At 44.1% G+C, this 24,693-nt stretch overlaps 1 protein-coding gene across 3 annotated transcripts in view; it reads right to left on the bottom strand.

Annotated features, from left to right (window-relative positions):
* LOC119977973 (E3 ubiquitin-protein ligase MGRN1-like) overlaps positions 1-24,693 on the bottom strand; it is a 240,884-nt gene that overhangs the window by 163,602 nt on the left and 52,589 nt on the right. For all 3 annotated transcript variants that reach the window (XM_038819223.1, XM_038819221.1, XM_038819222.1), the window contains exon 5: positions 3,886-4,003. In XM_038819223.1, the coding sequence (XP_038675151.1) occupies positions 3,886-4,003 (118 nt within the window). The remainder of the gene's footprint in view (positions 1-3,885; positions 4,004-24,693) is intronic.

Here is a 24,693-nt window from a genome sequence, read left to right as displayed (position 1 = left end):
GCTGCCCTCCAAGAGGATTTTCTGATATCTGCGTCTGTCCTTCCAGGTTTGGTTCTGTAAGTGTATCGGCATACTCTTCCGCCATGTTTGGTGTCCGTTTCTTTCAGTACCTTTGCTAAAGTCTTCACTTCCTTCCAAATGAGCAGGGCACAGACTTGGACACAATAATCCAGTTGAGGCTGAGCCAGTGTTTTATAAAGGTTCACATACCTCCTTGTACTCTTCGCCTTTATTTATAAAACCCAGAATTCCATAAAGCTTATTAACTGATTTTTCAACCTGCCCTACCACCTTCAGCACTCTGGTCACTCTGCTCCTACACCTACTTTGGAATTTCCCCCTTGATGTTGCCTCTCCTCGCTTCCTTGCAAAATGCCTTACTACACATTTCTCTGCATTAAATTTTGTCTCCCACCTCTCTGCGCATTCCACTCACATACGTCCACTTGAAGTCTATTAGTATACTCCTCACGGTTCACAACAGTTCCAAGTTTTGGGTCATGTGCAAATTTTTGAAATTGTGCCCTGCCTACCCATATCCAGCTTGTTTATTCCTCCATGCTTGTCAGTCTTCATATGAACAAGAGTAGGACATTCAGCCTTGGTGTGTTCCTTCATTCCATCAAATCAGCGCAAATCAGTATTTCAACTCAGTTTAGCAGCTGTTCAGCCATCTGCTCTGGCACTCTTACCCAACAAAAATCTATTGGAAGTTCCTACTGACTCAGCATGCAGCCTTTTGGAGGAGACGGGTGAATGAAACAACTTCCTAAAGACACTGGAAGACTTGCCCTGGCATGGCAGGGAGAAGAGAGCCTGCTGAAAAGCTGGAGATAGTTTGGAACTTAAGCTGGTTATGGCGCTATGGGGTAGAGTGTAGTAAATTCCAGTCCCCTTAACTGAAGTCGCAACACAATTGAAATTAATTATTAATTCCTCGAAAATATCAGGATCTCAATACTTTGTTGCATATTCAGACACAGCAAACAAGAAACCTTTTTTGGAGCAAAAGAGAGAAAATCTCGGCATTAGGGGGTTCTGTTTCCTTCCTAATATCTCTGAAAACATCCCACCTAGTAGGACCCAATCACGGTCTGTTGCTGGGCAGAATACAGTCTTTGGCCAATCCATTGGCTACCAGCCAACTAATCGAACCAAATCCTCCAATCTCTTCGGGCCTCACGGTAGCATGGTGGTTAGCATCAATGCTTCACAGCTCCAGGGTCCCAGGTTCGATTCCCGGCTGGGTCACTGTCTGTGTGGAGTCTGCACGTCCTCCCTGTGTGTGCGTGGGTTTCCTCCGGGTGCTCCGGTTTCCTCCCACAGTCCAAAGATGTGCGGGTTAGATGGATTGGCCATGCTAAATTGCCCGTAGTGTAAGGTTAATGGGGGGATTGTTGGGTTACGGGTATACGGGTTACGTGGGTTTAAGTAGGGTGATCATTGCTCGGCACAACATTGAGGGCTGAAGGGCCTGTTCTGTGCTGTACTGTTCTATGTTCTATGTTCTTGGGTGCCAAAATGTCCCCATGTTCTTATCAAAATCTAAATCTTCATAGCAGTGTACTATTTTGCAACCTTTGAGTTCCTAACTTCTTCTGCTCCACTTAAAGGTATATATCCATTAAATATCCATAGATCAGAAAGATAAGAACATAGGAGCAGAATTAGCCCATTCAGCCCAGCTAGTCTGCTCCGCCATTCAATCATGGCAGATATGTTTCTCATCCCCATTCTACTGCCTTCTCCCGTTAACCCCTTATCCCCTTATTAATCAAGACCCTATCTATCTCTGTCTTCAAGACACTCAATGACTTGGCCTCCACAGCCTTCTGGGGCTGCATGGTGGCACAGTGGTTAGCATTACTGCGTCACAGCTCCAGGGTCCCAGGTTTAATTCCGGCCTCGGGTGACTGTGTGGAGTTTGCACTTTCTCCCCGTGTCTGCAAGGGTTTCCTCCGAGTGCTCCAGTTTCCTCCCACAGTCCAAAGCTGTGCAGGTTAGCCAGATTGGCCATGCTAAATTTCCCCCTAGTTTCCAAAAGGTTGGGTGGGGTTACTGGTATAGGGTGGAGGCGTAGGGTGCTCTTTCCAAAGGCCAGTGCAGACCCGATGGGCCAAATGGCCTCCTTCTGCACTGTAACATCTATGATTCTATGATTCTGCGGCAATGAGTTCCACAAATTCACCACCCTCTGGCTGAAGAAATTCCTCATCTCCGATTTAAGAGATCATCCCTTCAGTCTGAGCTGTGCCCTCAGGTTCTAGTTTCACCTTCTACTGGAAACATCCTCTACACTTTCACTCTATCTAGGCCTCTCAGTATCCTGTAAGTTTAAATGAGATCCTCCACTCATCCTTCTAAACTCCATCGAGTACAGACCCAGAGTCCTCAACTACAGAGTCCTTCATTTCGCGGATCATTCTTGTGAACCTCCTCTGGACTGTCTCCAAGGAAAACACATCCTTCCTTAGATACGGGGCCCAAAACTGCTCACAATATTCCAAATGGGATCTGACCAGAGCATTATATAACCTCAACATGCTCTTGCATTCCAGCCCTCTCGATATGAATGCTAACATTGCATTTGCCTTCCAAACTGCCAACTGAACCTGCTTGTTAGCCTTAAGAGAATCCTGAACTAGGGCTCCCAAGTCCCTTTGTTCTTCTGATTTCTGAAGTCTTTTCCCATTTAGAAAATAGTCTTATGCCTATTCTTCCTCCCAAAATGCATAACCTCACACTTTTCCACATAATATTCCATCTGCCACTTCTTTCCTTACTCTCCTAGCCTGCCCAGATCCTTCGGTAGCCTTTCTTCCTCAACGCAACCTGTCCCTCTACATATCTTTGCACCATCCACAAACGTAGCAACAATACCCACAGTTCCTATGTATAGATCATTAATGTACATTTGTGAATAGCTGTGGTCCCAACACGACGCCTGCAGAACACCACTCTCTAACAGTGCCATCCTGAAAAGGACCCCTTTAACCCCACTCTCTGCCTTCTGCCAGTCAGTCAATCTTCTATCCATGCCAGTACCTTGTCGCTCGTAATAGACAGAAAAATGTATTTTTAATTTATTTTTTATTTGTTTACGCGATATGGGCGTCACTGGATTCAGCCAGCATTTATTGCCCATCCCCAGTTGCCCTTTAAAAGGTGGTGGGCGAGTTGTCTTCTTGAACCGCTGCAGTCCTTGAGGTGAAGATACATGATACCGACAAAGAAATGGGAAATAAGGGAATCAACAGGAATTGTCCTTACAATCTTCAAGGCTATGTAACTACTGGGTGTGCAGCGTAAAGTAGAAACGTATCAAAGTATATTGGTTGTGTTAGACTTCCCGGCGGTGTCGGGTACCTTCAATGGGAAATCCCATTGACAAGCGGCAGGAATAGCTCATGTCATCGAGAAACACGCGGCTCAGGGACAAGAGAATCCAGCCCTTCGTGTATTGATTGCCTGTTAAATAATGTTTAGTCAGTGTTGATTTTAGTGGGTTCATTTCAGGAAAAGCCTGAAGCATAAAATCGTGTCCTGCAATTCTGTGTCAATCATGGGAATTTCTTTTAAACATTCATTTGTGGGATAGGTGCATCACTGACAAAACTAGCATTTAATTCCAAACGCTACTCGTTCTTCAGGAGCTGAATGACTGAACTGGAGGTTTCTGACTTTGAGTGATGACTTGTACTGCTGGAGTGCAGCTCACAGCACTTAGTCCTGGCTCACAAGTGAAGCACGCCTGCATGAAGTGAGGCATGAAACCAAACTCTTAGAACCATGGGTTTTTCAGAAGAGAAAGGGGTTTGGGGAGAAAATAAATAAAGTAACGGAAATCCTGATTAAGAGGAAAGATAATCAAAAAGGAGTATTTACCTCATCTTCTTTCCATTCGGAGAAGTCAATCTTAAAAGAAGGAAGTGAGAACTGCTGGCTCACCCCTCGCTTGTAATGGATGGTCTCGGAATGCATGTAAGGATGCTTTGATGTATATCTAAAACAAACAAAAAAGCACAGCTATAAAAACATAATAACAGCTTTCTCCTACCTAATAACCCAAAGATATAAACATCCAGTGTTATCACTGAATAACTTCAAACTGAATACTGAACTTTTGAGCATAAGCAATCTTCCATGTTTGTGCTAAACAGCATTGAATTTAAAAAGGTAGCATTCAGCTCAACAGGAGTTTCTGCTGGCGAGTATTCTTTCTATCCCCAGATAGCAACTGAGATATATCCCAGTTTGAAAAGCACAATGCCAGATGGACACAGCTGTGTACTGTCAGTACCGAGTATCCCGGAGCTGGGATCATCTGACAAGCACATCCAAACCCCCCCAAGAATATAAATTTGCAGCATCTTTTTAAGGGGCTACTTACTGACATTAGATATGTAGCTTTCTGCAAATAAATACGATTCAAAATAAATAGTCACAAAAACAGAAACAAAAAAAACTGTAAAAGATGATCATAAAACTTTCATAGAATCCCTACAGTGCAAAAGGAGGTAAATTTGGCCCTTGGAAAAAGCACTCGACTTAAGCCCAAGCCTCCACCCTACTCCGATAACCAAGTAACCCCACCTAACCTTTTGGAACCAAGGGGCAATTTAGCATGGCCAATCCACCTAACATGCACATCTTTGGACTGTGGGAGGAAACAGGAGCACCCGGAGGAAACCCATACAGACACGGGGAGAAAGTGCCAACTCCACACACAGTCACCCGAGGCCGGAATTAAACCCGGGTCCTTGAAGCTGTGAGGCAGCAGTACTGACCACTGTGCTACCGTGCTTGACCTTAAATTATTTTATTTTGATGAATAATTTCCATAAAAACAAGTAATTCAGTATTTATTTAAGTACCAGAGATGCAACAAGCTTGCGCTCAGATGAGTGTTGCCATAAAGTGAGCTGACAATATGTAATTGTTATTGCAATTATTGCATTTCTGTAGCACGTTTCTCAACCATTAGGACAGCCCATAGCACTTCACAGCTAATCAAGTAGGTTTGAAGTGCAATCATTGTTGTAATGGACTAATCAGTTTTCCATTTTGGATAATGGTGAGGTTAATGATTCCTCAGAGGGGACCAGACAGAGCCAAGTTGTGGCACCATGGCTAGCTCAGCTGCACAGAAAGGGAGGAAGAAGAGTGCAAGAGCAAAAGTGATAGGAAATCCAATAGTCATGGGATCAAACAAGCATGACTCCAGGATAGTGTGTTGTCTCCCGGTGCCAGGGTCAAGGATGTCACCGAGCAGCTACAGGACATTCTTCTGGGGGATGGTCATCAGCAGGAGGTCAGGTCTATATTGGTTCCAACAAAATAGGTAGGAAGGAGGTTCAGGTCTTGTAAACATACTTTAGGGAATTAGGAAGGAAATTTAAAAGCAAGACGTTGAGCGCAGTAACCTCAGAACTACTCTGTGTCACGTGCAAGTGAGCATAGGAACAGGAGGATTGATCACATGGCTGGAGAACAGGTACAGAAGGGAGAGCATCAGATTTCTCAGGCACTCAGACCGGTTCTGGGGCAGGTGCAACCTGTACAAGAAAGTCCTCACCATTCACCCAAGGAAGGAGCTGCGCTCCGAAAGCTCGTGTTTGAATCAAACCTGTTGGACTTTAACCTGGTGTTGTAAGACTTCTTACTGTGCTCACCCCAGTCCAACGCCGGCATCTCCACATCATGGAAACAAGATGGACAGGTTACACCTTTACAGAAATGGGACTAATACCCTCGCAAGGAGGTTTGCTCGTGCTGTTGTGGAGGGTTTAAACTCGCTTGTCGGGCGGGTGGGAACTTGAGCTAAAATTGGAAGGAAGTAAAGCTGGTAACAAGTAGAAAAGTAGCCAGCGAAATTAGAAGATAGGAAAAAGAAAGATTAGCATCGTCTAGGCTCTGAATGCAGAATGTTAAAAAGACAAAGTTGACGGCACACTCTCCGAATGCACACGCCATTTACAACAAGGTAGATGATTTAAAAGCTCAAATAGTGGATCTCATTGCTATTATGGTAACATGGCTACAGGGTGAACAAGACACAGAACTGAATATTCAAAAGTTATTCAACATTTAGGAAGGAAAAGGAAAAAGGGAAAGGAGGTGGTGTTGCACTGATAATAAGGGATGGGAACAGAGGACCTCAGGTCAGAACAAAATGTGGAATCCATTTGAGTGGAGCTAAGAAACAGCAAGGGGCAGCAAATATTGGTAAGAGTTGTTTAGAAGCCATCAAACAGTAGTGATAATGTGGTGCATGGTTAATCAGGAGATTAGAGAAGCATGTAGCATGGGTAATACAGTAATAATGGGTGATTCCAATCTGCATATAGACTGCGTAAGCTAAATGACCACTAATGCTGTGGACTCTTAGAGGACGAGTTTCTGGAATATGTTAGAGATTGTTTTCTAGAACAGTATGTTGAGGAACTGACTAGAGAACAGCTATTTCAGATCTAGTATCATATAACGGTCAATAATCAATAATCCTGTTGTAAAAAAATCTTCAGGGATGAGTGGTAATAAAATGATAGAATTTTACATGATGTTTGAAAGTTAGGTAGTTTAATCTGAAGCCAGGGTGTTACATCTGATAAAGGAAAACATGAATGTATGAGGGGGAAATTGACTGAAGTGGATTGGGAAAATACATTAAAGTGTGTGATGGTACATAGGTAATGGACATAGGTAAAGGTCATTAAAAAAATTATTACATAGTTTACAACAATTATGCATTCCTTGAAGGCACAAAAAAACCAAAAAGAAAAGTCAGTCAACTATGGCTAACAAAGTTCAGGAATGCATAAGATTAGAAGGCCTATAAAGTTGCCAGAAACAGTAATAAACCCAAGGGTTGGTAACATCTTGGAATACAATAAAGGAGGACCAAGAAACTGATAAAGAATAGGATATAAATGTTAATTAGCAAAAAAGAACAAACTACAAACGCTGCTGTAACTATGTAAAAAGGAAACGTTTGGTTAAGATCACGTGTAGGCAGAGTCAGGAGAATTTATAATGGTGAAGAGTGAAATGGTGGAAAAGTGATTATTTTGTGCCTGTCTTCCCCGAGGGAGATGCAAGAAATCTCCCAGAATTAGAGATCCAAGGGGTGTGGGTGAATGAAGAACAGAAGGAAATTAGTATTAGTAAGAAGATTCTATTGGAGATATTCATGGGTCTGAAGATTGATAAATTTCTGGGACTGGGATATCCCAGAGTGTTAAAAAAAGAGGACGCATTGGTAATCATTGAAAATTCTCTAGATTCTGGAACAGTTCCTGCAGATTGGAAGGTAGCAAATGTCAGCTCATTATTTAAGAACGGAGGGAGAGAGTAAACATCGAACTACAAACCTGTTAGCCTGACATCAGGAGGAGGGAAAATGCTAGAAGCTAGTATAAAATATGTGCTAAATGGACACTTGGATAATGATCCGATTTGGCATAGATGGATAAATTTGGCATGAACTTATGAAAGGGAAATCATATTGATGAACTTGTTGGGAGAGTTTTGGGATGTTATGAAAATAACTGATAAAAGGGATGAAGTGGATGTCGTATACTTGGATTTTCAGAAGGCTTTTGATAAAGTCCCCCACAGGAGGTTGCTTAGCAAAATTAAAGCACATGGAATAGAAGGTAATATACTGGCATGGATTAAGGATTGGCTAACTAGCTGCTGCTGTCCACCAAGGCGCTAAGAAAAAGCAGAGTAAAGCCAGCTTTGACAAAAAGGCTCACCCTATAGAGTATGATGTCGCCAAGCAAGTTACGATCTCGTTGTACAACTCCAGCTCCTTCCTAGCCCCTAAATTCGCAGGTCCCTACTCCATCTCTGACAAAGTAAGCCACTCTGTGTACAAGATAGCGTACCCCAAGACTGGTTGTTCCACACCAACCAACTCAAACTATATGGATCACAACGTAGCCACACCCACCACAGCCTTGGTGATGGGAGGGATGACACTCTGCCCACTGACGACTCAGCCCGATGCCCACTCCAATCCCCCCCCCAGGACGACACTCTTCCCTCGACTCTGCCCATAATCACAGGTTTCAACCTCAAACTTGACTCTGATGAGAGCCTCCCAGATTTGACTACCATCCCTAGCGACCTCCCCGCCATCAGCTACCCCAGCCCCCGAAACGACGCCTTGGATTTTCTCGACCCCTTGTACGACCATTCCCGCCCAACGACTCTTCCGACGCCCACTCACAGCAACATTGCATCCACTTCCAGTACACCAGTTCGCGATGACCCACCACCACACGACAACCCTGATGCTCCCTTTTGGCACCATGACAATTCCTACAGGTTGGTAAGACATGACGAATCGGACCATCCACAGACCTAAGCGGCTACCGCCCGGAATCTGCAGACACAAGTCTGGCAACCAGGAGAAGGTGATGATTTAAGCAATGGGCCCCTTCTGGGAAATGATTTAACGGAACTGATGGATGCAAATATGAGAGTGTCCAGATGATGAGAAACGGACACTACCCAAGAATTAAGGTGTCAAAATTTCTGATGGAGCCTGCCCGTCTTCTTGTCTTTAACCTCCTCTTCTCTCCAACACATGGTTTTAATCCATGTCGGCGCAACACTCAGTTATACAGTCGTAATTACTCCTCTGATTCAACCGTCAGACACGGTCTACTGACCAATGGCAGAAGGCACTAGAATACGACTACAAATTCTTCCTGTTCATCCCAGTCACCCAGGTAGTGGAGTAACGGCACTAATACCCGCCCTACCTGGGGATCCTACCCATTCTTCTCCTGCAGAGGCCCACACACACCCCACGTTTCTCATCATGCTCTCTGGAATGGTTTACATACAGTATGCAGTCAGCCAGCAAGTTATGATCTCGTTGTACAACCCCAGCTCCTTCCTAGCCCCTCGCATCAACCACACAATCTGTGAGACACTTGAATACTTGCATTGAGACGTCTTCACATTTAGGCATTAGTACCTCTTCAAATCTTTTTTTTTTAAACAAAATGGGGGAGTCACACATGGCGACAATCATAAAGGGAAATTGGAACTCAGAGAGAGAGTGAGAGAGAGAGAGAGAGGCTAACATACACAGATATTAACCAACAAAACTGACATGATACTATGCTTATTTCCGTCAGATTACACAGAAACCAGACACCGCAGGATGAACCCAACACCCATGATCTCTGTCTGGATAAGTGCCGCACTTACCGGGCTCCAAGCACAAGATACCCAAGACATTCCACAGCCCGGCGGTCTGTGGTACCATCCCCCAGGTGCAGGGGAATTTGAGAGTGGCACCCTTTGGGTGTGTAAGAACACAAGTGTCATATTGGGTGCAATAACCAACGGACAATTTACAGAAAGCCCAACAGATCCACATCAAAATGTTACATTAGCACAACCGGAACAGAAGATTGGTGGGAACTTACTATGAAGAGTGCCCCGAAATTGATGTTTGAATAAAATTGCAGGGAACACAATAAGAATCAGGACAAAATTGTCCCGGGACAACCATTAAATGGATTTTGGCAATACACATAATTAGACCCAAGCCAGCCCTGAGCAACACCACCCCACAGACAGTGAGGATACCACACAACAACTGTTGGAGATAGAGACCGAACCCCCCCACCTGGTGGGAAGAGATTGCAAAATGGAACTCACTCAATGGAGACCTGCAAATTCCTGATTGCAGGAATCTATAATGTAGTCCTCACAATCAAACTCCGTAAATTGAAGGCAAACGCCTCCGGGCCCCATATATACACAGTTCGAGCCCCCCTCTTTGGAATCCAATAGAACTCTACTAAGAATGTACAACTTCCAAAACTGTGATAACCGCTGCTAAATGGACTCTTTATACCTCTGTACCGATGAAATGTGATAAGAAGAAAGAATGTGGTGCTGCTGTTTAGGTTTTGTAGATTTTGTGTTATAGATAAGTTCTTTAGGTAAAAACAGCAGCACGAGTGTAGCATAGAAAGTTTAGTTAGCAATCAACTGTTTAGTATGAATTTAAGTTTAATTAATTTATATGAATTTAATTTGGATATAAAATAGCCAGTTATAGTGAATTGTTTAATGAATGTATGTAATATTAATGAATTAGGTAAAATTGTGCAATACATTTAGGACAGAGTAGAGTAGGCCCTGAACTGACTGACCAGTGGCCGGCTTGATAAGGTAGACTATGGGATCAAGACTGTGACCCACCACGCTTCACGTTCAGGATCAAGAGGACAGAATGTAGCCATGTAAAATGGACACCTGCAAAGGACCATGGAAATTGTGGTCAATTTGGGACACAGACAGGCACACAGCCTCTGTGTATTGTGCAAAGAAACCAGACTTGGCTGAAACTTGTATCCATTAAGAGTCGATCACCAATTCCCCCAGGACAATAGAGTTTGAATCAAGGCATTACAACAGTAGAAAACTAACCGGCGCCGCCCCCCCCCCCTCTTCTTTGGAAAGGCCTACGTGCCTGGGACAATGGGACCCGCCCAGCTATCGAGGTATCCGCCCCCTAATTCCCTAATTGGCTAAGATCGCTGAGGGTGATTGAAAACCCTATCGATCCATTGGACCTGGAGTAAGGACCGCCCAAAAGGGCGCAAAAGAGACGAAGGATAAAAAGCCCTGCGCACTAGAGATCTGTCTCTTTTGGGACCGGCCTGTGCGTGACCAACTGCAGCAGAACAACCAAGTTCAAGGACCCGCGACCATTCCTGAAGGATGAGCCCAGCTGAGACAAACCCAACAAATTTCCAACCGAACACGTGGACCCGGATAAAGGATTATCTCGCACAGTGCCGGTCACTCGAAGTTACTCGAAGTAAAGGTCATCTTAGTCGTTATGTGTAGTTTAGTACGGAGCCGCGTGTAGTATTGCATAGAGATACAAGTCTTGTTTTATTAATAAACTGTGTTTTTGAGCTAACATACTGGTTGTGTGGTCATTTGGTCAATATAAGAAACAGATTGTGGTTCACATAAAGGGTAAGAAAAGACAACAGATGGAACATCACGAGTAAAAATGTGAGGTTATCCACATTGGTAGCAGAATTGGGCTCCTCAGTCATCAGAAGATTCACCAAGCCTGACTCAATTAAATGGTAAGAGATTAGGAAGTGTAGATGCACAAAGGGACCTGGGTATCTTTGTCAGTAAGTCACTGAAAGCTAACATGCAGGTGCAGCAAGAAATTAGGAAGGCTAATAGTACGTTAGCCGTTATCACAAGAGGGTTTGCCTACAGGAGTAGCAAAGTCTTGCTTCAGAACCTTGATTAGACCGCACCTAAAATAGTGTGTGCAGTTTTGGTCCCCTTGCCTTAGGAGGGATATTGCTGCCATAGAGGGAGTGCAACATCGCTAGACTTGCTACTGGGATATCAGGACTGTCCGATGAGAGGGCGGCAGGGTGGCGCTGTGGTTAGCACTGCTGCCTATGGCGCTGTGACCTGGGTTCGATCCTGGCCCTAGGTCACTGTCTGTGTGGAGTTTGCATATTCTCTTGTGTCTGCATGAGATTCAGCCCCACAACCCAAAAGATGTGCAGGGTAGGTGGATTAGCCATGCCAAATTGCCCCTTAATTAGAAAAAAATGGGGATGCCACTTAGAGCTAAAATGAGAAGAAATTGTTTTACTAAGAAGGTTTGGAATTATCTATCTCACAGGGTTGTGGCAGTTCAGTCATTGCATGCGTTTAAAGCAGAGATTGACAGATTTCTAAATGACATAAAGGGATATTGGAGATTGTGGGGGAAAAGCATTGAAGTGGATGATCAACCATGATTGCATTGAGTTGCAGAGCAGGCTCAATGGGCTGAAAGGCCTATCCCTGTTCCTATATTCTTGTGTTCCTGAAAGAAGCAGCAGTCAGTCATGAAGCATGTGAGCTCAATATTTGCATGGCCCATGCATATTTTAATCTTTTTGCCAATATGATGATAAAATGGTGAAACAAAAAAGAGCCCACAAGTGTTGTTTTAATTGCTTTGCGTCTCTTCTCTTACGTCCTTCATTCCTTATTGGTTATCTGCTAATAAGGTATGTAACATGGATAAAATAAGTCAGATGTTAATACCACAGAAACCACTTACAATTATATATCTTTAACACAGTAACATGTCCCAAAGCATTTCACAGGGGCATTACCAAACAAAATTCAGCACCAAGTCACAAAGATAGGTAGTTTTGAAGAGCTTCATGAAGGAGGAGAAAGAGCCCGAGGGGTTCAGGGAGAAAATTCCAGAAGTTAGGGCCTTGGTAATTGAAAGCGCAACTACTGATGGTGAAATGATTAACATCAGAGATGTACAAGTCTTTGACTTGCTCTTGTAGCTACAGTATGTATGCGCCAGTCCGGTCAGTAACCCTCAGGATGTTGATGGTAGAGGATTCAGCGATGTCAATACCATTGAACAACATGGGGTAATGGTTAATTTTCTTTTTGGAGATAATCTTTACTTGACACATGGGGTGCAGTGAAGTGCGAATGTTACTTGCTGTATATCAACCCAAGTCTGAATGTTGTCCAGGTCTTGCTGCATACAGGCATGGACGGCTTTATCTGAGGAGTTATGAATTGGACCAAACACTGCAATCAGCAGCAAATATTCCCACATCCAATAAGAACACAGGAAATAGGAGCAGATAATATGGCCCCTGAGCCTGCTCTGACCTTTTGATGGAAGGAAAGTCTTCATCAAATAACTGAAGATGGCTGGGCCTAGGACACTGTTCTGAGGAATACCTGCAGGTGACGAGCCTCCAACAACCACAACCACCTTCCTTTTTGCTAGGTAGGGGCTTTTCACAGTAACTTCATTGAAGCCAACTTGTGACAATAAGCCATTATTATTATAACTCCAACCAAAGGAGAGCTCACCACCACCACCACCATCCCACTCCCCGAACTTCAATTTTACTCGGCTTCCTTGATGCTACAGTCAGTCAGTCATTGTTGTCTTGATGCTAAGGGCAGTCACTCCCACCTCATCACTGAATTCAAAGGGTGTAATGAGGTCTAAAACTGAGTTATCCTGGCTGAACCCAAACTGAGCAGTGAGCAGGTTATTACTGTGTCAGTGCTACTTAATAGCACTGTTGATAACACCCTTCATCACTTTGCTGACACTTGAGAGTAGGCTTATGGGGCCAGATTGTAATTGCCCTGCTTTTTATAGGTAGACCATATCTGAGCAATTTTCCACATTGGCGGATAGATGCTAGTATTGTAGCTGGACTGGAACAGCTTAGCTAATTCTGGAGCACAAGTCTTCAGCACTGCATGAAAAGGAGAATATTGTGGATGCTGGACTTCTGAAATAAAAACAGGTGCTGGAAAAAGTCAGCAGGTCTGTCAGCATCTGTGGAGAGAGGATTAGTTTACCATAGAATCCCTACAATGCAGAAGAATGCCATTTGGCCCATCAAGTCTGCACCGACCCTCTGAAAGAGCACCCCGACTTAGGCCCACTCCCCCACCCTTTCCCCATAATCCCACCTAACCTGCACACCCCTAGACACTAAGCGCAATTCTATCACGGCGATTCCACCTAACTTACACATCTTTGGACTGAACATTTGAGGTCAAAAATTTTTGATCAGATTTCCAGGATGATATCCGAGTCTGTAGACTTTGGTGCTTACAGTGCACTCAACCATTCCTCGATGCGGACAGCACGGTGGCACAGTGGTTAGCACTGCTGTCTCACGGCATCGAGGTCCCGGGTCCGATCACGGTTCTGGGTCGCTGTCCATGTGGAGTTTGCACATTCTCCCTGTGTTTGCGTGGGTTTCGCCCCCACAACCCAAAGATGTGTAGGTAGGTGGATTGGCCATTGCCCCTTAATTGGAAAAAAATTAATTATGTACTTTAAAATTAAAAAAACATTTTTAGGTGTCACGCGAGTAAACTGAACTGGCTGAAAACTGGCATCCGAGATTTTTAGGTCCACATGAGGCCATTGAGACAGGATTCCATGGCATAGTTTTAAACTGGTGAAATAAAAAATCTGCAAAGCTTTGTACATAATGGTGATAGATGTTACGAAGTAAATATATATGTGCAATACATTTGCCTGGAAAGTGTATCAATTTTTCAACTAAAATTAGAACAAATGACAAATTAAGGAGCTGTTGCCATGCCTGTGGCTAGTGAGTGTTATCTACTGAACTCTGTTAGGAGGTGCAGAATAAAAGCCGTGGAAGAGGGGAAGTGGCTGATTGCATTTCCGACACGTTAAGAGTGGGCAAATCAACTAAGGCTGCTCCTTATCCAACATCCAGATCAAGAGCAGGACAGATAGGCTTGGATGCGGTCATATACGTGTGCTCTGAGCCAGACAGATGATGAAAAAGAGGTAAGAAATGGGAGAAGAGGAGAAAGAAATATTAAGAACCAAAGTTAGAATATTAGTGTCCATAAATGCCATTGCTCTCCTTCACTATCTCAGGTTGAACTAGATACTTCACAATCTGACCATCCTATTCAACCCCAACTGAGGTCTGACCCCTGTGTTCTGCATCACAAAGACCAACTACCCATTATTCAGTAACATTGTTTGCCTCCACCCCTGCATCAACCCATCTCCTACTGAATATTTCATCTGTACCTTTGTTACTTCCAGTCTCAACTGCTCAAATGCTCTTCTGGCTGGATTTCCATTTTTCTTCAATTGCTGATTAAAATTACCACCGTGCTTAAATTCCTTTTTATGGTGCAGTGGTTAGCACTGCTGCCTCACGGTGCCACGGTCCCAGGTTCAATCCCGGCTCTGGGTCACTGTTGGTGTGGAGTTTGCACATTCTCCGTGTTTGCGTGGGTTTAGCCCCATAAGATATGCAGGGTGGGTGGATTGGCCACGGTAAATTGCCCCTTAATTGGAAAAAATGAATTGGGTATTCTTAATTTTTATTTTTATTCCGTTTTTAGCTCTGGAGTCACCCGCGCAACTCTGAATTCTCCATTCACTCTACAATCATCCCAGATCCCTCTGTTCCTAGAAATTCTGAAGGATCCCTCATATTCCCTTCTTTCCAGTAATGGCTCCAGCTGCTTAGACCTTCTGCCCGAACACCTCTGCCTCTCTGCCAACTCCTTCCCATTCAAGACTCTTCTTAAACCCATCTTTGAGAAAGCTTTCAAGTATTGTTTCATCCAATCACTAGTGTTATCACTGGGATCAGGTTCCTATTGGAAAGAATAAATTGGATACAGAAAAGACTTGAAGCCAATAAAGTGGGGCCGGGGTGGCAGAAAGAAAAGAGGTCACCAAAAAAAACAACAAAAAACTAAAGACACGAAAAAGGGAATAATAGCAAAGCTCAGAGTACACAGTGTTCCAGTAACAAAGGGTTACAGGAAACAAAAACATAATTCAGCAACAGTAGTCTCCCATTTAGGAGTGTAATGAGGTGATTTTCCTTCCTCTCAGAGGGTCATTACTCTTTAGAATTCTCTTCGCCAGAGTGCAGTAGAGGCTGGGGCATTAAATAAATTCATCGCGGAGTTAGAGAGATTTTTGATCAACCAAGGTGTTGAGGGTTATGACGGGTAGACAGGAAGGTGGAGCTGAGGCCTCAATTAGATCAGCCACGATATTATAGGATCTTACAGACTTGAAAGGATTAATGGCCTACACTAATTCATGTGTTGCTTCGTGTTCTAGTGTTGGATTGGAATATAAAGAGGAGGAAGTTATGCTAAAGTTGACTAGAGCCTGGCTTAGGCCTTACCTGAAGTACTCTGGATATTTTTGACCAGATCTCAGGAAGAGTAGAGTGACCTTGATGGGAATTCACCAGAATTCTGCTGATGCTTGGATAGTTAAAATATGAGAACAGCTGTCTACATTTACTTGTATTCCATCAGGTTTAGACAGTGAATGTGAGATCCATTTGAGGTATTTAAAATAATATAAAGATTTGATAGACAAAGAAGATTTTCTCTGCTGGGGTACAATCTTAAAATTAGAGGCATACCTTTCTTTTTAAATATAAATTTAGAGTACCAATTCATTTTTTCCAATTAAGGGGTAATTTAGCGTGGCCAATCCACCTACCCTGCTCAGCTTTGGAGTGGGGGCAAAACCCACACAAACATGGGGAGAATATGCAAACTCCACACGGCGCCATGAGGCAGCAGTGCTAGCGACTGCGCCATGAGGCAGGCCATTTAAGAGGGAAATCAGGAAGTACATTTTGTTACGGAGTAGTGAAAATCTACATTTTATCCCCATAGGCTATGAACACTGAAGGAGATTAATTGGTGCTTTCAACAAGAAAATGGATAAAGTTTTGTTCGGTCAAGAAATTAAGGGGTGTCCTCAACCTCACAAGGTTGGTGGGGCAGATGGAGGAGGAGTTTAAGAGGTGGGATATGTTACCGCTGTCACTGGCAGGGAGGGTGCAGTCCGTTAAGATGACGGTGCTCCCGAGGTTTTTGTTCCTGTTCCAGTGCCTCCCCATCCCTATCCCGAAGGCCTTTTTTAGGAGGGTCAACAGGAGTATCACGGGATTTGTGTGGGCGCATGGGACTCCAAGGGTGAGAGGAGTGTTCCTGGAACGAGGCAGGGATAGGGGGGGGGCTGGCATTGCCCAACCTCTGTGGGTACTATTGGGCTGCCAACGGAGCGATGGTGCGTAAGTGGGTAATGGACGAGGAAGGGGCAGCATGGAAGAGGATGGAGGCGGCGTCATGTGTGGGCACGAGCCTGGAGGCACTGGTAACGGTGCCGTTGCCGCTCCCTCCAACGAGGTATACCACGAGCCCGGTGGTGGCGGCTACCCTCAAAATTTGGGGGCAATGGAGTCGGCATAGGGGAGAAGTGGGGGGCACGATGGAGGCCCCGATACGGGAGAACCATCGGTTTGTCCCAGGGAGCATTGATGGCGGATTCCTGGGCTGGCACAGGGCAGGGGTTAGGAGGTTGAGGGACCTGTTTGTGGAGGGGAGGTTCGCGAGCTTGGGGGAGTTAGAGGGGACGTTTGGGCTCCCCCCGGGGAACATGTTTAGGTACATGCAGGTGAGGGCGTTTGCCAGGCAGCAGGTGGAGAGATTCCCCTTGCTGCCCCCACGAGGGGTTCGGGATCGGTTGCTCTCGAGGGTGTGGGTTGGAGGAGTAAGGATTTCGGACATATACCAGGTGATACAGGAGGTTAACGAGGCCTCGGTGGAGGAACTGAAGGGTAAATGGGAAGAGGAGCTGGGTGAGGAGATTGAGGAGGGGACGTGGATGGATGCCCTGGAGAGAGTGAATTCCTCCTCTTCCTGTGTGAGGCTTAGCCTCATACAGTTCAAGGTGCTGCATAGAACCCACATGACTGGGACAAGGATGAGTAGGTTTTTCGGGGGCGAGGACAGGTGTGCTAGGTGCTCGGGGAGCCCAGCGAACCACGCCCATACGTTTTGGGCGTGCCCAGCGCTGGGGGAGTTTTGGAAGGGGGTAGCAAGGATGGTATCGAGGGTGGTGGGATCCAGGGTCAAGCCAGGCTGGGGACTCGCAATATTTGTGGTTGCAGTGGAGCCGGGAGTGCAGGAAGCGAAAGAGGCCGGTGTTCTGGCCTTTGCGTCCCTAGTAGCCCGGCGGAGGATTCTTCTTCAGTGGAAGGATGCGATGCCCCCAAGCGTGGAGGCCTGGATCAATGATATGGCGGGGTTCATTAAATTGGAGTAGGTGAAATTTGCCCTGAGGGGATCAGTACAAGGGTTCTTTAGGCGGTGGCAGCCTTTCCTGGACTTCCTGGCGGAACGGTAGGGAAATAGGCCGGCAGCAGCAGCAACACGGGGGGGGGGGGGGGTTTGTTCTTGGGGTGTTACCATGGTTGTTTTGTTAATAGAGTTGAGTTGTTTATATTTTGTAAAAATTTCAATTAAAAAATTTTTTTTTTTAATTAAGGGGTGTGGTGCAAAAGGTAGGACAGTGGATTTGCAGTACAGATCATCCATAATCTGACTGAATGATGAAAAATGCTTGAGGGATGGGATGACTTGTTTCTATGTCTCTGTTCAAGTATTCAAAAAGATCAACTGCAGGAGGGTACACAAAACAATCACGTTTATCATACGTTTATCAAAATGTGACCATTTTAAAATGAAACCAATGTTAAGACTTCCTCTTTAATTTAAATTTTCATCGGGACCAAAGATCTAAGCCCACAAAGTTCATTTCTTTTTCTTGTGCAAATTTAATGTACCCAATTCAATTTTTTTCCAATTAAGGGGCAAATTAGAGTGTCCACTCCACCAACCCTGCACATCATTGGATTGCGGGGGTGAGACCCACACAGACAGTGCAAACTCCACACCGTCAGTGACTCGGAGCCGGGGTCGAACCCGGGTCCTCGATGCCGTGAAGCAGCAATGCTAACCTCTGCACCACCGTGCCACCCAAAGTTGTTCCTTTAAATAAAAGGGCTCATGGATTGGACAACATTGAAGCAAAGTGTTTCACACAATTTGTTAGACCAAAGAACAAAAATAAACTCAAATGTAGTTGAGAAAGTAAAAAGCTACATAATAAAAAAGCTACTTGGGACAATTTCTTCAAAGTGTAGGCAATTGTGTCCTATTTGTGCTTATACGTTATATTTCTTATAATTTCTTACTCTGCCCATCTGGATTTTTGGTAGCATATAAATGATTGATCTTGGAATTGCTAATTCATTGGCAGATGAATCCAAATTTAAAACATCAAGATCTGTTAGTGCCAGCATAATAACATATGCAAATTAACAGGAACATACATTTCAACTTTCTATGCTGCACCAAGGACTCTGTGGAATACACTTTGAGGCATTGAAATCTAACATTATTCAACTAACCGGTGATAAAAATAAATAGATGTTATAAAAATTAGTTTAATGAATAATACTTCATAGAATGCCTACAGTGCAGAAGGAAGCCATCTCATCCGAGTTTGCACCGACCCTCCAAAGAGCATGTTATCTAGACCCAATTGTAACAGCCCCTCTGAACGGCCAGCATTTGTTGCATTTATGCTATTTACTGCCCCTATCCAACGCCCTATTCCCGAAACCCATCTAACCTACACATCTTTGGACACTAAGGGGCAATTTAGCATGGTCAATCCACCTAACCTGCACATCTTTGGACTGTGGGAGGAAGCTGGAGCAACCGGAGGAAGCCCACGCAGAGACAGGAAGAATGTACACACTCCACACAGACAGTCATCCAAGGCCGGAATCAACCTGAGTCCTGGCGCTATGATGCAACAATGCTGTCATACCTTTTTAATATAGAATATAAAAACATAACCCCTCAGCAATTTATTTCACCATCAGTTCCTTTCAACACTAACAAACCCAAGTTTCTCCAAATTTCCCTTGTACCTCAGTCAACATTTACACTCCATGCCGCAAAGCAAAAGTCAAACTGAACAAGTAAAGCTATGCAGAAGCCAGATTCTAGATCAGAGTACCAAAGTAATTGCTTACTAGACCCTGCAACGCAAATGGAACAGAGACTACTCCCACCTGAATTCATAAAAATAAGCACAGAATAAGGTCAAATCTTCGACTTACCAAATTCATTTCATTAACAGACTGTTAAACAGTTCTCTCAGCATTGGTTTTGAATTTGTTTTTATAAATTTAGAGTTCCCAATTATATTTTTTCCAATTAAGGGACAATTTAGCTTGGCCAATCCACCCACTGCACATCTTTGGGGTGTGGGGGTAAGACCCAACGCAGACACGGGGAGAATGTGCAAATTCCACACGGTCAGTGACCCAGGGCCAGGATCGAACCTGGGTCCTCGGCGCAGTGAGGCAGCAGTGCTAACCACTGCGCCACCGTGCTGCCCCACATCGGTTTTGAATAAGTTACTGTTACTGGTAAATGTAAGAAACCAAACAGCAACTATACAATGTAAAGCACATTGGTCAGGGAACAGAAGGCTTCACAATTGAGTGTTAAAGTAGGAATTGTGCGTGAATGGGATCGCTTTGCAAAGTATTTCAAGCAGTAATTTAGAAGTTGAGATTTAATACTTGAAACTGCAAAATAAACTGTAAGATAGTTACGATATCTAGTTACAAAGAAACTGTCAGCGGCAGTTAACTATGTAACAGCTGGAAGTGGTTGCCTGAATAAATGCTAAATTACTGTAGCAGAAAGCTAAACTTAGCAATTGTAACTTAGGTGCGAGTCATTAGCAAACATTGTCTACTTATATAGAGAGCTTATGTACAGAATATGGAACACAGTGATCGAGAACAAAGTGCTTCACAAAATGAATGAAGTCAGAAATTTAGTCGAAGTGGGAATTTGGTGTAGAGGGGGGAGGTGGGGATTTTTATTCTTTTTGTTCTGCAATCAGTCGTTGGTCAGTGTTTTATTTTGTTTCTAAGTTAGGAGACTAGAACTTGCTATTACTTTACTAAATTAGAACTGGTTAACTAAGAAATAAATAAATAAGGATAGAGAGGAATGGCAGGGCAGGCAGTGTGCAGCAAGTACAACATGTGGAAGTTTGTGGAGAGGGTTTCGATTTCAGACAACTGTTTCTGCGGCGTATGTCTGCAGCTTGAACAAGTTTGGCTGAGAGATGTTGAGCTGGAGTTTCAGGTTATCGCGACACAATGTTCCAGGAAGCAGTCATAACCCTTGGGTTAGGGAGAATTTGAGAGTTGTTCATGGTCAGGAACAGAAGGGTGTGATTGTGAGGCAGGCAAGTATCGTTTTCAAGCATGCAGTGACGGAGGAGCCTCCGGCCTTAACTTTAACCAACACATACGTGATACTTGCTATGTGAGTGGATAAGAGCAAAAAATGCAGGTGGATGGACAAACTCACTATATCAGCACGGTGCAGGAGCCAGGTTTTTTTGGGGGGGGGTGAACAGGAATGTGGTAGTGTGTCCGAATAGCCAAGGACAGTTCCTCGCAGTTGAAGACGAATTTGAGTTATCGTGGGAAGGATCCAATTGTCATGTCCCACATACCAGCCAACAATAGTAGATAGAACTAGGATTGAGATTCTGCTGAGACAGTTTGAATTAGGTCTTGGGATGAGAGGATGGTCCTACGATGACAGTTGAATAAATTGTGTTGAATATAGTAGTAATGTAGCTCAGAAGAATGAGGAGATTTTACTGAAGCATAGAAGATTCTGAGGGCTTGACAGGGTGGATAAAAAAGGGGAATCTAGAACACAGGAACACAGTCTCAGGATAAGGTGTTGATCTTGATAAATTTACTTACTCAGAGGGTTATGAATTATTGGTACTGTCACCCTCTGAAGGTTGCGGGTACTCCACTGTTGAGTATATTTAAGGTTGCGATAGACAAACCTTCGACCTCTCAGAGAATCAAGGAATATGGAGAGTATGAAAGAAAGTGCAGTTGAGGCAGAAGACAAGCAACGATTGTCCTGAATGGCAGAGAAGACTACATGGTGCAACCCAATCCTATTTCTTATGTTCTTAGGACATGAATTCCCAGCAAGTAAACATTTGAACATGTTTCTTTGCTCTCCCTCTTATTCTTGAGTTTTATTTATATTACAAAAGGGAGTATCAATTCAACAGAACATGGTCCATTACATGGATAGGATGAGTGTTGAGGGCTACGGCAGAAGGAAGTGCTGAGGGTTTTGGCCAAGGTTGGTATCATGCCCGGTACAGGCTTGGAAGGCCAAAGGGCCTGTTCCTGTGCTATATTGTTCTTTGTATTCAACCCAGCAAGTTTGAGGGGACTCACTTCTTCACAATATTCAATGTTAACACCAAAATTATTAAGGAACAGAAATTAGATCTCCAGTAATGAGCAGACAGGACTCTTAATCAAACCACTTGGACCATAAAACAATACACAGGTGCAAGACCTTAAAATCTAGTGCACCAGTTGCATCTACACATAACGTACATCCCACATTTTAGTAACACACACTTAAAACTTGTCACATTACTGCCCACCTTCCAGTAATTAAAAAAATTATAATTCTCGGAACTTGAGTGCCACTGGTTAGGTCGGCAATTGTTGTCCATCCCTAATTTTCCTTGAGAAAGTGGTGGGTGAGCTGCCTTTTTGAACTCCTGCAGTCCCCGAGATGCTGGTACACCCACAGTGGGACACACACCAGTAGGTACACCCTACATAAAGGTTGGGGGGGGTCCAGGATTTTGACTCAGCAATGGGGCTCAGCATATCTGTTTCCATCTCCCAGCTGCTCAACCTTTACTACAGCAAAATTCCTATGCTGCAATCAACTCTACATCCCAATTGCAACTTTTTTTTGCCATAGTATGCAAAAATAAGGGTAAAATGGGTAATTTTAAAATAAGATCTAAATTATATTTGCATATCCTGGTCGAAAAATCTCACATTTTCCAGTCCGGCACCTTCATTCCCAATATGCAACTCCACAGAATATTTTAAATAGTTAGGAATGGTTTGATTTTGTGACAAGACTATTCTGTTGGATAACAATCGCACACCTTCGCTGCCATGGCTCTGCACAGCCACTAAATTTTTTCAATATTAAGGTAAACTAATAACTTTCTTAACTGAAGAAAGGGATTAGGAGAGCTAAGAGAGGGCATGAAAAATCTTTGGCGGGTAGGATCAAGAAAAACCCCAAGGCCTTTTACACATATGTGAGAAATATGAGAATGACTAGAGCAAGGGTAGGTCCGATCAAGGACAGAAGCGGGAGATTGTGTATTGAGTCTGAAGAGATAGGAGAGGTCTTGAACGAGTACTTTTCTTCAGTATTTACGAATGAGAGGGGCCATAGTGTTGGAGAGGACAGTGTGAAACAGACGGGTAAGCTCGAGGAGATACTTGTTAGGAAGGAAGATGTGTTGGGCATTTCAAAAAACTTGAGGATAGACAAGACCCCCGGGCCTGGCGGGATATATCCAAGGATTCTATGGGAAGCAAGAGATGAAATTGCAGAGCCGCTGGCAATGATCTTTTTGTCCTCACTGTCAACAGGGGTGGTACCAGGGGATTGGAGAGTGGCGAATGTCGTGCCCCTGTTCAAAAAAGGGAATAGGGATAACCCTGGGAATTACAGGACAGTTAGTCTTACTTCGGTGGTAGGCAAAGTAATGGAAAGGGTACTGAGGGATAGGATTTTTCAGCATCTGCTTGATTAGGGATAGTCAGCACGGATTTGTGAGGGGTGGGTCTTGCCTCACAAGTCTTATTGAATTTTTTGAGGAGGTGACCAAGCACGTGGATGAAGGTAAAGCAGTGGATGTAGTGTACATTGATTTTAGTAAGGCATTTGATAAGGTTCCCCATGGTAGGCTTATGCAGAAAGTAAGGAGGCTTGGAATAGTGGGGAATTTGGCCAGTTGGATAACGAACTGGCTAACCGATAGAAGTCAGAGAGTGGTGGTGGATGGCAAAGATTCAGCCTGGAGCCCAGTTACCAGTGGCGTACTGCAGGGATTAGTTCTGGGTCCTCTGCTGTTTGTGATTTTCATGAATGACTTGGATGAGGGAGTTGAAGGGTGGGTCATTGAATTGGAGAACGATACGAAGATTGGTGGAGTTGTGGATAGTGAGGAGGGCTGTTGGCGACTGCAAAGAGACATAGATAGGATGCAGAGCTGGGCTGAGAAATGGCAGATGGAATTTAACCCTGAAAAGTGTGAGTTTGTCCATTTTGGAAGGACAAATATGAATGCGGAATACAAGGTTAACGGTAGGTTTCTTGGCAATGTGGAGGAACAGAGAGATCTTGGGGTCAATGTTCATAGATCTTTGAAAGTTGCCACTCAAGTGGATAGAGCTGTGCAGAAGGCCTATGTTGTGCTAGCGTTCATTAGCAGAGGGATTGAATTTAAGAGCCGTGAGGTGATGATGCAGCTGTACAAAACTTTGGTACGGCCACATTTGGAGTACTGTGTGCAGTTCTGGTCGCCTCATTGTAGGAAGGATGTGGAAGGTTTGGAAAAGGTGCAAAGGAGATTTACCAGGATGTTGCCTGGAATGGAGAGTAGGTCTTACGAGGAAAGGTTGAGGGTGCTAGGCCTTTTCTCACTAGAACGGAGAAGGATGAGGGGCGACTTGACAAGAGGTTTATAAGATATGGGGAATAGAGTAGACAGTCAGAGACTTTTTCCCCGGGTAGAACAAACTATTACAAGGGGACATGAATTTAAGGTGAATGGCGGAAGATACAGGGATGTCAGAGGTAGGTTCTTTACCCAGAGAGTAGTGGGGGTATGGAATGCACTGCCTGTGGAAGTAGCTGAGTCAGAAACATTAGGGACCTTCAAGCGGATTACGGTAGAATGCTGGGGTGTAGATTGATTTGTTCCTAATCTAGGACAAAAGTTCGCACAACATCGTGGGCCGAAGGGCCTGTTCTGTGCTGTATTTTTCTATGTTAATTTCTTAATATAGAGCTTCAAAACTGCACTTGAGTACATTGCTGGTTTCTCAGCTTTACTGTGCTGCCGTTACTGGTTCTGGACCAAAATACACTCTCCAAAACTAAATTCTGTTCTTTGATGGCTGCAGAGCTACCTTAGCCAAAACATTCTACTGAAATTATTCTCTGTACATTTATTCTATATTCCGTCCACTTCTCACTCTACACTCGGATAGCACTAATTTATTCTTGCCAATTCACATCCTGTTTTATGCTGCTGAATGGTCTGTGAACTGCTGCTATCCCATGAATTTTAATCTC

This window comes from Scyliorhinus canicula, chromosome 15, assembly GCF_902713615.1.
Source record: "Scyliorhinus canicula chromosome 15, sScyCan1.1, whole genome shotgun sequence".
NCBI classification, from domain to species: domain Eukaryota; kingdom Metazoa; phylum Chordata; class Chondrichthyes; order Carcharhiniformes; family Scyliorhinidae; genus Scyliorhinus; species Scyliorhinus canicula.
The sequence above is the reverse complement of the archived record's forward strand: the minus strand, read 5'-3'. Positions and strand labels throughout refer to the sequence as shown.